General features: G+C 53.5%; 1 protein-coding gene across 1 annotated transcript in view; it reads right to left on the bottom strand.

The window, feature by feature from the left end:
- Positions 1-6689: 6689 nt before the first annotated feature.
- The window catches only part of MOV10L1 (Mov10 like RNA helicase 1), a 69124-nt gene continuing 60330 nt past the window's right edge, over positions 6690-15483 (bottom strand). The window contains exons 22-27 of the mRNA XM_012434405.3: positions 14826-14999; positions 10195-10344; positions 8966-9073; positions 8267-8404; positions 7342-7433; positions 6690-7029 (exon numbers count right to left, since the gene is read on the bottom strand). Coding sequence (XP_012289828.3) covers positions 6948-7029; positions 7342-7433; positions 8267-8404; positions 8966-9073; positions 10195-10344; positions 14826-14999 — 744 coding nt within the window. The 3' untranslated portion in view covers positions 6690-6947. The remainder of the gene's footprint in view (positions 7030-7341; positions 7434-8266; positions 8405-8965; positions 9074-10194; positions 10345-14825; positions 15000-15483) is intronic.

The following is a 15483-nucleotide window of genomic DNA, read 5'->3' as shown; positions in this document are numbered from 1 at the left end:
GGGGGGCGGGGGGCGCGGCCCAGCGGGGGGCGCGGGCGGGGCGGGGGGCGCGGGGCGGGGCCCGGCGCGGGGGGCGCGGGGGGCGCGGGCGGGAGGGGACGGGCACGGCGCGGGGGCGGGGAGCCCGGGGTGCGGTACGGGGACTGAGGGCGCGGGAGAGGGTAGCAGGGGACGCCGGGACCGAGCTGGGGGCTCCGGGGGATGGAAGTAGCCGGGGGTGCGGGGCGGAAGCGGGGCTGGCCGGGCGCTGAGCCCGCGGCGGGGCTTGGGGGTCGCTCCGCCGCCGCCCCCGGGGGCAGGGGTCGGGCGGCCAGGGCCGGCGCGGGGGTGGGGAGCCGCCCGCCTCCGCCGCAGCCCGGCCCCCGCCCTGGCGCGTGCCTCCGGCGGGGGCGGCGGCGGGATCCCGGCCCAGAGCGCGGGCGGCGGCTGCTGTCTCTGCTTGGGGCCGGCGGCCCCGCTCCCGCGGCGGGGAGGGGGCTGTTTACCTGCGGCGACTCCGCGGCGTGGCTCCGCCCCCGCCCCCCCCGCCGCCCGCCACGCAGATGCGGCGTGGGCGATGACTTTGCAGAAAATATTTAAATGAAATGAAATGAATTAGTAATGACCGGTCCTTCTTCCTGGGAACGCGGGGCGGCTGGGTGGGGGCTGCCCCGGCCCGCGGGACGGTGGGCGCGGGTGGGGGCGGCCCTGCGGGGCTCGAGGGCTTCGGGCGGGGGCACCGCGCGGTGGCGCCGCGAGGACTGGGAACGCACTGTGGCTGCACCCGCCGCACTGCAGGGCCCCTCACCCAGCCCAGGACGCGGAGGGGGCTTCCTCGCCCGGGCCCCTCGCTTGGGGTCACCTCCCCTCCCTTCCTCCCTGCCCCGGCCTCGCTCTGCTGTGGGCCCGGAGGCTCCCGCGCTCCTGGGGTGCTGCGGCCACGGGCGAAGAGGCCGGTGCCCTCTTCCCCGGGCTCGGGCGCCCGTGTGCCAACAATGAGGGCACCTCCCAGCCCCACCCGAGTTCCCCCAGTCCCGCCCTGAGTGACCCCATCACCTCCGCGGGGGCCCCTTTCCTACACCCCGCACTTCCTCCCCACCGCCCCATCACGTCCCTTGTTCCACAGACGTTCAGCTCAGGGGGTCCCCTCCGCTCCCCACAGCCGTCGCCCTCCGTCCTGTTCTCCCTCTGGGAGCCGCCGGGTCTGGTTTCAGGCGCGTTCCGCGTAGTCCACGCCCACAGGGCCCTCTTCGGTCAGCGGTTTTCCTTCCTGTAGGTCCCCTTCCCACTATACCTGGACGTACGTACACGATCTTTTATATGAAAGATTTAGCGTGATTGGAGTTTTAAGTTCATTCAATAATTCATTCCAAAAATGTATCTTCAGCCCCAGTGCTCGCAGGCCCGGCCACCGCTGTGAGCAAGCCAGGAGGTCCCCCTGCCTCCCTGGGCTGCAGAGGGTATGCATGTCTGCTGTGAGCTTTCACGCCGTCTGCGCTTTTAAAGACCCTTGCATGTTTCTGAGAGAGGCCAGCCCACGGCTTCCAGCAAACTTCATCCTGAGGCAGGCAGTTCAGCTACATCCAGTCCCTGCACCCAACCACCCAGTCACCCCAGATAAACCCAGTTACCCCAAGTAATCCAAGCACCTCCAGTTAACAGTCCCTACTAGATAACCCAGTTACCCCAACAACCCAGGCACCCCAGATAAACCAACTTACCTTCAGATAACACAGTCGCTTCTCACATAACCTATTCACCCCAGATAACTCAGTCACCCCCAGATAACCCAGTCACTGCCAGATAAACCAATCACCCCAAATAATGCAGGCACCTCTCACATAACCTATTCACTCCATAACTCAGTCATCCCAGATAAAATAATCACCCCCAAATAACCAAGTCACCCTTCAGGTAACCAGATAAACCAGTCATCTCCTGGATAACCCAGGCACCCCTCAGATAACTCATCCCATATAACCATCACCCCCAGATAACTGTCACCCCAGAGAACCCAGCCACCCTTCAAATAACCAAGCCACCCCCAGACAACTCAGTCACTCCCAAATAACCCAGCACAGTGATATCCAGACCCTCTGAGTGCCCTGGGTGTGGCTGCAGAGTGGGCACCTGTTTGTCAGATGCACTTCTGCTTTCACAGGGGTGCCTCTTGGTGCTTTCCACAAGTTCTGGGCCAGTCCATGCTCTCACCATCGGTGAAAAATCTTCCTGTCCCTGTATTCTTTCCAGCTTTCATCCCTATCCACCTTCTACTATCTGCCATTCTGAGGGGTGGAGTGTAGCTTCACAGTGCTTTTGAGTTTCTTTATTCCTCGTGGTTTGTGTGCATGGTCTGTTCAAACCCCCTGCACACTGCATCACTGGTGCTCACTGCAACCCTCAACTCCTGGGCTCAAGCAATCTCCCACCTTGGCCCCCCCCCCCCGCCCAAAGTAGCTGGCATTATAGCTGCACACCACCACGCCCTGTTTTCATTTTTTTTTTTTTTTTTTTGAGACAAGGTCTCACTCAGTTGCCCAAGTTGGAGTGCAGCAGTGCGATCTTGGCTCAGTGCAACCTCCATCTCCTAGGCTCAAGGAATCCTCCCACCTCAGCCTCCCGAGTAGCTGGGACTGCAGGCGTGCACCACCATACCTGGCTAATTTTTTGATAGAGATGGGGTTTCATCATGTTGCCCACGTTGGTCTTGAATTTCTGGGCTCAAGTGATCCTCCTGCCTCAGCCTCCCAGTGTTGGGATTACAGGCATGAGCCACTGCACCTGGCCTTAAAATTTCCTTATCTGTAAAAACAGGGTATCACTATATTGCCCAGGATGGTCTCAAACACCTGATCCACCCTGCCTTGGCCTCCCACAGTGCTGGGATTGCAGGCGTGGAATTGCAGGCATGAGCCATGCTGGGATTGCAGGCGTGGGGTTGGAGGCATGAGCCATGCTGGGATTGCAGGCGTGGGACTGCCGGCGTGAGGCATGCTGGGCTTGCAGGCGTGGGACTGCCGGCGTGAGGCATGCTGGGCTTGCAGGCGTGGGAATGAAGGCGTGAGGCATGCTGGGATTGCAGGTTTGGGACTGCAGGCATGGGAGCTCGAGAAGAGGAATGTCTGTGGCAGAGCTGAAACCTGGACTCAAACTCGGCACCCTGGCTGCCATCCTCATTCCGGAGGGGTCTGGACAAGCACAGGCAGGGGCCAGAGTGGAACGGTGAGCAGAGGTCCATGATGACATCCTGGATGCCCAGCCTCTGTTACCCTCCTGAGGGGGATGTGTGAGAGGAGTGAAGGTTCTACCCCTGTGGTCTTCACACTCCAGGGGCCCAGACTGGAGGACACTCTTCCCAAATTCTGTATTGTGGGAGCAGATGGTTCTTTCTCTTGGTGATACATTTACATGAGATTTCAACACATGGAAGGATCTAGAAGACCGAGAGTGCTACACAAACTTGCATTCCCATCTCTTTCTTTAGGTGAACAAGCTTTCTGAGCTTCTATATCCATGAAGATGAAAAATAGGAAAAAAAAACTGACAAACTGTCTCATTTCAGCCCTAAGTAATATCTTCCCATGAAAATATGAACTGTTTGCAAAGAAACACCATACAGACAATCAAATAATGCATTTCTGGCCAGGCATGGTGGCTCTTGCCTGTAATCCCAGCACTTTGGGAAGCTGAGGCAGGTGGATCACTTAAGGCCAGGAGTTTGAGACCAGCCTGGCCAACATGGCAAAACCCTGTCTCTACTAAAAATACAAAAATTAGCCAGGCATGGTGACACATGCCTGTAATCCCAGCTACTCAGGAGGCTGAAGCAGAAGAATCACTTGAACCTGGAAGGTAGAGGTGGCAGTGAGCCAAGATCGCACCACTGCACTCCAGCCTGGCCGAGTGAGACTCAGTCTCTTAAAAAAAAAAATCATTTCCAATTCAATTTTATTTTTATGCCTATTTTTGAAAATTGGAAATATATGCGTATCATTTTGATTGGGTACTTATAATAATCACAACAACTGACCAGATTATTGTTCCACATTAAGCCTCAGTGCGTGTCTTTTGCCAGGGTGCCCTGAGACTGGTGTTTCGTAGGGCCAGGCCAGGCTTCAGTAACAGACGCCTGGCAACAGCCCAGGTTGTTTGGCCTCACACTGCTCACAGGGGGGCGGGGGGTGGGGTGGCAGGGGTTCTGTGCCACCATCCTCAGCCTGGCACATGGCAAGCCCGGCCCCAGGGGCCCAGTGGGGAGTAGGGGTGAGCTGCACTCTACCTTCAGAGCCTTCCCATCAGTGACGCCACCGGCTTGACACACCTGTGGTGTGAGGAAAGTGGACTGAAATTCCATTCTGTGCCCAGGAGAGGAACGGAAAATATCTGTGATGCCCACACCTTTCAACATAACACATTTTGCATTAGGATACAAATATGTGGGGGAAGTGGAACAGAAATAGGAGTTTGAGGAAAAGAAGAAATAAATTCTAGCTGTGGAAGAACAGCTTGTTGGTGTTCTCTAGGTGGAGGATGGTATCAAATTGTAATGGCGTTTTTGTTCCACTGGATACACTGAAAAGGCTGTTTAAACTGTTTTGCTTTAAAATGGCAATATTTATAATATGCTGTGAATTACATCATAAACAGGTTTAAAATATGATGAAGAAAAATCTTAAGATAAGTAAAAAAAATAAGGGAAGAGACACTGCCTTAGGGTGTCATTTTGGGGACTCCAAGCACCAAAGTTTAAAACCTCTGTGCACCAGCCTGGTCAACACAGCGAGACCCTGTCTCTACAAGTAATAATAATCACATTAGCCAGGTGTGGTGGCACACGCCTGTGATCTCAGCTACTTGGGAGGCTGAGGTGGGTGGATCACTGAAGCCCAGGCATTTGAGACCAGCCTGGGTAACTTGGTGAAACCCTGTCTCTACAGAAAATTAAGTGTGGTGGTGCACACCTGTAAGTGTCACCTACTTGGGAGGCTGAAGTGGGAGGATCACCTGAGCCTGGGAGGTTGAGGCTGCAGTGAGTCATGATTATGCCACTGTACTCCAGCCTGAGCAACAGAGCAGGACCCTGTTTCAAAAAAAGCACAAAATCCTGTGCAGATGACACCTGCCTGCAGGATCCACCTGCCTTTGCTTCCTAGGTGGGCAGGGATGCGTGGCTGGCTGGGCAGTGCTGCCTTCCCTGTAGCCTCAGCCCCTCCAGGGCAGCCTCCTCACCCACCCCTTTCACCCCCTCCCTCCCTGTCATCTGACAGACCCCATGGCCACTCCTGCACCAGCACACAGGTGCCCCGAGTCCTTTACAGAATGACCCTGCCTGGTCTCCTGCCACCCTGGACACACCAGATCACTGCTGAGGTGTCCCACAGCCGAGAACACCTGCCCAGACTCAATGCCGGCTCCGAGCGGGCATCTCTGCTCAAGCGCACTCCCCTCAGGCGTGGTCCCCACACTTGCTTCTTGCTTCTCTCCCCACAATGCAGGACATCCAGGTCACTGAGGCCCAGGAGGCAGCCTCTGTGTGTCAGGGCTGACCCCACTACTCCCCTCATCTGCTCACCTGGGTCAGAAAAGTCCACAGCCTCCCTGGGTGGCATCCTTTCAATTTGGGATTGACAGCATGGAGAGGTGCTTGGCTCAGGACTTGTGCTCTGCAGAGGGAGCCAGCAAACGCTGGCTGCAGGAGCACTGGGTGCAGCGGCCTCTGTGCCTGGGGACGCTGCCTGGGCCTCCATGCACCCCTCAGCACAGCAATCCCAGTTCTGCCTGGAGCAGCCCTTCAATTCCTAAACACAGCTCATGCAAAGCCACAGGAGGAGGTGATGCATGCCTGCAGTCCTGGGTCCTTACGTGAACCACCTGCCTGGAAAGCGCTTCCTCCATCAAGTACTTCCTCGAGCTGTGACCACAGATCTTAGTGTCACCCACAAGCTTAGTAAATAGAGATGATCCCTGGTGTCTTGAGACCTTCAGGAGACAGTGGTTTCTGCTTGGGAGGCAGACGCTACACCTAAGTGGAGACATTGAGCCTTTGTTTCCTGGGAGCAAATTCTGGGGGAGGGGACGGGGAGAGGGCGGAGGATGGAGGATGAGGCTCCCAAACTTTGAGGTGGGCCAGGCCTGCACTGTTTCAGGTGGCTGCAGGTCTGTGTCTCGCTGTGGGGATGGTGGGCACAGGCCAGCTAAGACTCCTGTAAAGTGGCGTCATCCTCCTCTGGGGCCCTGGGTGTATGTATGGGCAGTATCTCCGAGCCCAGGGGCTCCTGTGTTCTGCCCGGGCTGCTTCCCTGAGCCCCTGCAGCAGGTTGAGGACAGTGCGGGACTCACCCCAAGTGTTCTTCCTGCCACTGCTCTGCTCCGCCTGGCCTGAGATGCATCTCCAGTCTCTACATGTTTTATTTCTGGCCCAGAGATGTGTTCTAAGGACCCCCAAACACAGTGCCCTTAGGGCAGGCCTGAGTGCCACCCCCGACCCTGGCCCCATGTAAAGCCTCGGACCCGGTGGGCCCTGCATGCCTGCTCCGTGGCCCCAGCTCTCTGCTGCATGGAGCTGGCAGCCTTGCCTGGAGCCTGGCACACAGCTGGTTCAGGAAAAGAGGACAGCAAGCCATCCCCAAAAACTGTCAGCAGGGGTCAGAGGCCACATGAAATCCTGGTCATCATTGACACGGGCACATATCTCAAGGTGGAAAGGATGCTGGGGGTCACGTGAGGATTTATTTTAGGGTGGGAGGCAGTGACTGCCTGGTGGCAGAAACAGGCTGGCAAGTGCCAAAGTCAGGGCAGGAGCAGCTGGGACCGACCTGGCAGCCACACACCCACACACAGCCCTGCCTGGCTGTGAGACAAGAGCAGGCCACAGGAGCCACAGAGCAGACTGAAATGGCGACATGGCCAGGCTGGGCCCAGGAGTCCACAGGCAAGTGCGTGGCCTCCCTGCTGTCAGCCACTGCATATCAGCTGAGCTCGTGATGCTTCTCTGGTCCTGGAGATCCTGGCACCACTGGGCCGGAGGGGTCTGCCACACCCTCACCACAGCTGCAGACAGAGGAGAAGCAGATGGCCAGGGAGTCAGGCTCCCTCATTGGTCTGGAGGCTGCACTCTTTTCCCAAGGTGGGTTTTACAAGGGACTTACTTTGCCCTGTTGGCCTATGTGGGGAAAGGTGACATGACCCTAAATGTCCAGGAAAATAATGGGTGCTGCAGCCCAGGGTGAGCTGAGGAAGGTGCCAGTGGGGGACTAGGGCTGCAGTGGGGGGGTATGTGGGTGGGGGTGAGGGGAGGAGGGGAGGACAGCCAAGAGTGTGTCCTAGAACCAGTCTGTCCTTGAGGAAGACAGAAGTGCTCACTTTTGCAGAGACTGCAGTTCAGGAGGTAAATCACATCCCATGTAAACACCATTAGTAATACTGTATTCCAGCAAAGCACCAAAACAGGGGTCCTGTTGGAAATAACAAGTAACCTGGTGTGAGGGGAAGGGAAGGTCCCACGTCTCCTGGTGTGAGGGCAAGTGAAGGCCCACGTCTCCTGGTGTGAGGGCAAGTGAAGGCCCACGTCTCCTGGTGTGAGGGCAAGTGAAGGCCCACGTCTCCTGGTGTGAGGGCAAGTGAAGGTCCCATGTCTCCTGGTGTGAGGGCAAGTGAAGGCCCATGTCCTGGTGTGAGGGCAAGTGAAGGTCCCATGTCTCCTGGTGTGAGGGCAAGTGAAGGCCCATGTCCTGGTGTGAGGGCAAGTGAAGGTCCCACGTCTCCTGGTGTGAGGGCAAGTGAAGGCCCACGTCTCCTGGTGTGAGGGCAAGTGAAGGTCTCATGTATCCTGGTGTGAGGGCAAGTGAAGGCCCCATGTCCTGGTCTGAGAGCAAGTGAAGGCCCATGTCCTGGTGTGAGGGCAAGTGAAGGCCCATGTCCTGGTGTGAGGGCAAGTGAAGGTCCCATGTCTCCTGGTGTGAGGGCAAGTGAAGGCCCCATGTCCTGGTCTGAGAGCAAGTGAAGGCCCATGTCCTGGTGTGAGGGCAAGTAAAGGTCCCATGTCTCCTGGTGTGAGGGCAAGTGAAGGCCCATGTCCTGGTGTGAGGGCAAGTGAAGGTCCCATGTCTCCTGGTGTGAGGGCAAGTGAAGGCCCACGTGTCCTGGTGTGAGGGCAAGTGAAGGTCCCATGTCTCCTGGTGTGAGGGCAAGTGAAGGCCCCATGTCCTCGTGCCGGGTGTCTCATCCCGAGTGACCCAGACCCTCCCTCCTTAAGTGATCACAGCCCACCCAGTGCCTGAAAACTCACTCGAACGAGAACATGGGGGTTTCCCAGCACAATCAGCAAAGCTTTGGGTCTGGTGATTGCAACATTAAATCTTTTTGAGTTGGACAAGAAACCCAAAAAGTATCGATCATCTTCAAATCTATCTTCATTTGACCGTACCTAAAAGCACACAGAGATGAATAAAAATAGTATTTTAAGTTTTTGGGGGGCATGAAGAGAAACTCTTGATACATGAAAACACTTAGAAATGTTAAATAGCTGAATGACCTCAGTTTTGGTTCAAGAAGAAATAGGAGGAGGAGGGGGAGAAAGCGGACCAGAGGCCGGCCTTATTGGCACTGGGTCTGCAGACAGGGAGTCCTGCACGCTCATGGCTGTCTCAGGATGGCAGGGTCTTTCGGGCTCTCCTGTGGGTGCCTGCCCTCCCACTCTCTGCTCCTCAGCTGTCTTTTCTTCTAACTTCGTGTCCCTCCTTCTCCAAGGCATTCACCATGCCTTTCTCGATCCCTTCTCTTTCCTGTGTCTTAATCTTTGAGTATTGTTTTAAAAGACCCTCCCACAGTCACTGCTTAGGATGGCTCCTGGGCCTAGGGAGTCTCCGCCTGCAGCTGCTGCTCTGTGCTGGGAATCGGCCTCTACCCCTTTAGATCTGAAGCCCCTAGAACCCCAAGGGTGCCAAGCGCCTGACTGGCCATCCCCTTGGAGAACAGGGATACCTACAGTCGAAATGATGATGACCAGATACTCTTGTCCTTGAAACTCCTCCACGGATCCCACCTTTACATCCATCAGATCAACGTTACGCAAAAGAATTCTGATTTTCTCCACCTTTAGAACAGATTAAAAGAAAGACTAAAGAACACACTGTACAAATCCATTTCTTCACACATCACGGTGTAAACCAAACATTGGCTGATGTGCAATATTGCTTTTCAATTCTTTATTGCATTGCTTCCAATCGGAGTTGATTAGAAGACAAATTCCAGTTTTAGTAAAACTAGGGAAAGGGATCAATGCTTATTAGGAAAGCCGAATTTCATGTGGAAAATCCTCCTCCCCAAAGCTCACACCAACCATGGAGGAAACCCTTCTGGAGAAATGAGAGGCGTGTCTGCTGCTTAGAGCTGAGGTGTGTGTCTCAGCAGGATGGCACCTGAACCCACAACGCTGCAAGCTGGGGCTAAGACAGCAGGACATGGGCCACGTGATGTCTCCAAAAGCCTTCGTAGTCTCTGTTCCTCTGGGAGAACTAAGTATTCATCTCTTGAGGTCCCAGAGTCAGCACACAGGAAACGTGCCATCTATGAAGGGCTCTGCAGCTGGCACTCACGGTGCAGGTGATCTGTTACTGTGATGACCTAGGGGACCCACCTTCTCTTCTGCATTTTGGGGGTTCTTTCCAAGATCTGCTTGATGGTGTAAGCACCACAGGGATACGTGCTTCACGACTGAAACCTTGTGTTTGGCATGGGAGGCACCCACGTCCCCACCAAGCCCACTGTGACTGTGTGGAGATGCTTCCTGGGACCAGCCCCTGGGGGCCGGGGACACTAACTCTCCTACAATCACACCACAGAATCATACGAAATGAGGAGTGGTCTATTCAAAAATACCCAAAGTGCCCCCCCGAGAAACACTGGGTTAGAGCTGGGGGTCGGCAAATGTTTTCCCAAAGGGCCAAATATCAAGGGACATGTAAATGTAACCATTTCAAAATGTAAAAACTGTTCTAGGCTCTGACCGCAGAAAAGCTGGCAGCTGCCTGGAACGGACCCGTGGACGGCAGTTTGCTGATCTCTCATGCTGAACATCACTCAAGTGCATTCCTGCTTCTTTAAAAACCCACTGCTGCTCACAAGGTGCTTGTTTCTGCCTTTGTGGAACTGCAGGAGCCAGGGAGCTGGACTGCAGGGACCTCACAACGCCAGGCGTGCCTGGGCAGGGCGTACCTGCTTCCGGTAGGGTGTGATGACGCCAATGTCGCTGGCAGACACCTGACTGGAGGTGCTTCGGGCCAGGAGGCAGCAGTAGCGCAGGACCTGGACGGCCTCAGCCGGGTTGAACCATGACGGGCTTCTTCCCTCCCGTGCCTCACTGCCCTGAATTGATGAAGAGAGAAAACCTCCCTTACTCCATGAATGTTCACCAGAGGGCTGCAATCCAGGAGCTGAAGTCAGTGCTGGGAATACACACTGAATATGTCAGGAACAAATCCCTACTCTCACGCAGAGCTTACATGTGAGCAGAGCAGATGCCATATGTTAAATGATGATGAAATGGCTCCCAGCTGTGTTAAACGCTATGGAGGAGGATGGGTCACATGAATCCATCACTAAGGACTGAGCCCTGGAGTGGAAGGCTGGCTGGCATTTCTTTCTTTCTTTTTTGATATTAGACCTCTGATATAGCTATTTCTTATCTGACTCTTCCTTAGAAAAGATTAATGAGACTGACATAAAAGACAGACACATAGATCAAGCGGCAGAACGGAGAACCTGGACATAAGCCCTTGCATATGTGGCCCGTCGACTTCTGATGAGGTGCCAGGACAGTTTTTCAAGTAATGGTGCTGAGACAACTGGAGATCCACATGCGTAGGGATAAGGATGGACCCTCGCCTTACACCAGCTCAAAATGTAAACTCAAAGTGGATCAAAGGGCTAAATCTAAGACCCGAATCCACAAAATTCTTGGAGGAAAACGGGAATAGCCCCATTACATTGGGTTTGGCAATGATTTCCTGGATATGATATCAAAGCCACTGGCAATAACTAAAAAGGGATAAACTGGACGACATCCAAATGGAAAATATCTGGGCATCAAAGGACGCGATCACCAAACTGAAAAGGTCATCTGTGGAGAGGGAGAAAACCTTTGCAAATAGTATACATGAAGTTAATATCCAAAATTATAAGGAAGTCTTAAACTCACTGACAAAATTGACCCAGTTAATAAGGGCAAAGGACCTGAATTCTCCAAAGGAGACATACAAATGGCCAACAGGTACATGAAAAGCTGCTTAATGTCACAAATTATTGGGGAAATGCAAATCAAAACTACAGTGTGATACAACTCACACCCACTAAGATGGCTACCGTAGAAAAACAACCACCATCCAGAAAATAAGTGGAGGTGAGGATGTAGGGAGACTGGATCCCCGTGGCACTGCTGGTGGGAGTATGAAATGGCAGTTACTATGGAAAACAGGGTGATGATTTCTCAAAACACTTAGAATTAACCGGCCGAGTGTGGTGGCTCATGCCCTGTAATCTCAGCACTCTGGGAGGCCAAGGTGGGCAGATAACTTGAGGTCAAGAGTTCAAGACCAGCCTGGCTAATATGGCAAAACGCCATCTCTACTAAAAATACAAATTTAGCCAGGCGTGGTGGGGCACCCCTGTAGTCCTAGCTGCCCAGGAGGCTGAGGCAGAAGAACTGCTTGAACCTGGGAGGTGGAAGTTGCAATGAGTCAAGATCATGCCACTGCACTCCAGCCTGGCTGACAGAGTGAGACTCTATCTCAAAAAGAAAAAAAAAGGTTATTAACATGACAAATTTTCTATTATGTGTACATTTATTTGTTTATGAATGAATAAATGAGACAGGGTTTCACTCTGTCGCCTGGAGTGCCAGGGCATGATCACAGTTCACTGCAACCTCAACCTCCCCAGGCTCAGGTGATCCCTCCTCAGACTCCTGAGTATCTGGAACTACAGGTGTGCACCCATCATGCCCAAATAATTTTTGTATTTTTTGTAGAGATAGGGTCTTGCTATGTTGCCCAGGCTGGTCTTGAACTCCTGGGCTCAAGCAATCTGCCTGCTTTGGCTTCCCCAAGTGCAGAGGTATAGGTGTGAGCCACCAAGTCCAGCCCTACAATTTTAACAAGTGACCACCAGGTTGGGTGGGGTGGCTCACGCCTGTAATCCTAGCACTTTGGGAGGCCAAGGCGGGTGGATCACTTGAGATCAGGAGGCCAGACCAATGTGGTGAAACTGTCTCTACTGAAAATACAAAAATTAACCAGATGTGGTGGCAGGTGCCTGTATTCCCAGCTACTCGGGAGGCTAGGGCCTGAGAATTGCTTGAACCTGGGAGGCGGAGGTTGCAGTGAGCCAATATTGTGCCCATGTACTCCAGCCTGGGTGACAGAGCAAAACCCTGTCTCAAAAACAAAAAATAAAAACAAAAAACCCAAAAAAGTGACCACCAGATACAACAGTAAGAATTTACTAATGTTTTTGTTGTTGTTAAGCCATGTAACTTATTCATTTACTATAAATAACTGAAGAAACTAAAAAAAAAAATCAATGGGATGGAAACTTACAGCAGAAACTTCTAAATTGAGAAAAAAATTAAATGAATAGCAACCAATCAACTAGAAAAAATAAGGAAAGCAAAATAAAATAAGAAAGGTAAAGAAGAAATCATGTGAAATCACTATAGACTGGGCTGATTTATGTCACTAAAAGCAAACTGACTCTCAAAATGGATCAAATATAAAAACCTAGCTGCTCCTAAAAAATACAGCAATAAAAAAAGGAAAACAGAGGGCAAAGACATATCAGGTAAAAAGAAAAAAGTGGCAGGCTGGGCGTGGTGGCTCACGCCTGTAATCCCAGCACTTTGGGAAATTGAGGCAGGTGGATCACTTGAGGTAGGAGTTTGAGACCAGCCTGCCCAACATGGTGAAATTCCGTCTCTACTGAAAATACAAAAATTAGCCGGGCATGGTGGTTCATGCCTGTAATTCCAGCTACTTAGGAGATTGAGGCAGGAGAATTGCTTGAACTGGGGAGGCGGAGGATGCAGTGAGCTGAGATCGTGCCATTGCATTCCAGCCTGGGTGACAAGTGAGCTTCCATCTCAAAAAAAAAAAAAAAAGAAAAAAGTGGCAATGTTATATATTATGAGGTGGAATTTAAGACTAAAACACACAACAGTATGGAAGAATATTACATAATGAGGAAGAAGATAAAGCCATGATAAACTGCATGGGTGAAACATGGCAGTTAAAATTCATAAGACGAGAACGATTAGAAACCCAAGGATAATCTGATAAGGAGCACAGACTTCACTACTCTTCTCTGCCATGGCGTACCTAGTGGACAGACCCTAGGTCACAGCCTCCATGCATTTACTTATACACACACACACACAATATATATACACACATATATATATACAGACACACATACATACACACACACACATACACACACACACACACATTATGCATCAGATCCTTGGCCATATTTATGTATTTTTTAGAGTCAGGGTTTCACTCTGTTGCCCGGGCTGGGGTACAGTGGTGCAATTACAACTCACTGCAGCCTCAATCTCCTGGGCTCAAGCAATCCTCCTGCCTCAGCCTCCCAAGTAGCTGGGACCAAAGGCACATGCCACCATGCTTGGCTAATTAAAAAAAAAATTTTTTTAAGAGATGAGAGTTTCACTATGTTGTCCAGGCTGGTCTTGAACTCCTAGGCTCAAGCAATTCTCCTGCCTTGGCCTCCCAAAGTGCTGGGATTACAGGAGTGAGCCCCTGTGCCTGGCCACTAATGTGGTTTTCCTGATACCCAGGGAAGCTTCTGAGAATGGGCAGAGCTAGCAGGACAGATGGCAGGGGAGACCACTGCTGCGGTGAAACCTGCCTGAGAGTGAACCATGTCTCAAGGCGCCCGGCTCACTGCAGAATCCCCTGAGGACTGTTTCACCCTAGACGCGAGTGCCCCACAGCCGCCATACACATAACCCTACCCCACATGCTCTGGACAGATCAGACAGATTTTCTCCCCCAGGAACTTATGAAGAGCAACTGAGGGCCACCGCTGGGTGGAGCATGGAATGCAGAGGCCCTGAGACAGTGGCTGGTGTAATCTGGACCCCTGTCCTCCGGGGAGGCCGAGGTATGGAAGGGACACTGGCACCAGGGCTCCCTGTGCGGTCTGGGCACAGCCCTCACTGCAGATATCTTGAGTGCCCCTTCTTTTGGGGCAGGGGGTTAATGCAAAACTTGATTTCCGGTTCTAACAACCAAATTCCTAATACAAACTGTGATTTTAGTGAATGCTTGTAATTTTGCTTGGCCACTCAGCATCTAACTCTGTCCCTCCATGAGGCCTCCAAGAGGGGGTGGTGGCCTGTCACTCCTCAGGCCTGGGCACAGGGCTCAGGCTCGTGGCTGCTGTGTTCCCTGTCTGGGTCTTTCTGACAGCGCCAACCCTTGACGGAAGCACCAGGAGGGAGGTGGCAGCAGCCTCTGGAAGCTTCCTGCGGTCCTGTGGTGTCTCCAGCCTCACGACCCCACAAGCTTCCCCAGGCCCCCCAGAGCTCACCGGGCAGCTTCACTTCTCTTGGAGCCCAGGGCTTGTCTGCGACCACCTGAGCGTGGTGCCCGCAATGCCCCATTGGTGCCAGGCATAACTCATCTGGCAGGAAAAATCTTTCCACTGTCTGGAGACCAGCAGAGCATCTGCCCCGCCACAGGTGGGTGACAGAGGCTCACCTGGGAGGAAGGACTTCCTGCCACACTGTCCTTACCCAACACAGTCACCTACGGGTTCAAGACACAACTCACCCGCACACCATGGAAGATGAGAGGGAAGCCTTTCTTAGGTAACTTCTCCCAGCCCAGCAAAGAGTTCACCACTGTGGGGTCCGCACAGACCTCCAGCTCCCTGTGGTAGAACAGCCGTGAGGGCAGCGTCAGCAGGGCCTTGTGGGACCGGTAGTTCTTCACCAGCTTTGTGACCTGTGAGGAGAGGGTGATGGGTCACAAGGGGAAGGTGGCACCCGGCAGTTTCTGTCACAGGAAGAGGCTCTGCACGGCAAACGTGAGGCTCACCTGACTTCCAAGCCCAGCTCTGCCCCTGCGCCTGTGTCTCGCCTGCCCCCAGACCAACCCCTTGGATAACGGTCAAGCCAAGGGTTCATCTGAATAGAAAATGTGAACGTCAAGAAGAAAAGGGTGAGACAGCCGCCCTTTGTTTGTCTCCTGGGTCTGGATGCGGCTGAGGGGTCTCTTAAAGGGCTCCTGCCATCCGGGACCCGGCGGCTGGGTGGAGGGCAGGTGGATGCCTCCTGAGAGCTTCACTCTGGAACCAGCGTCTTTCTGCCCCATGCAGCTCTGTCTCTGCTCGGCCACAGGGAAGGAAGGGCTCCTGGGCCCCTGGGCCAGGATGGCAGATGCTGTGACTCTAGGGGCATGATGTGACTGTGACTGGGCTGGCCTGGCT

This window comes from Aotus nancymaae, unplaced genomic scaffold, assembly GCF_030222135.1.
Source record: "Aotus nancymaae isolate 86718 unplaced genomic scaffold, 86718_ANA_hifiasm-v0.15.2.pri h1tg000076l, whole genome shotgun sequence".
NCBI classification, from domain to species: Eukaryota; Metazoa; Chordata; class Mammalia; order Primates; family Aotidae; genus Aotus; species Aotus nancymaae.
Note: the sequence above shows the minus strand (reverse complement) of the source record. Positions and strands in the feature narration are given on the sequence as shown.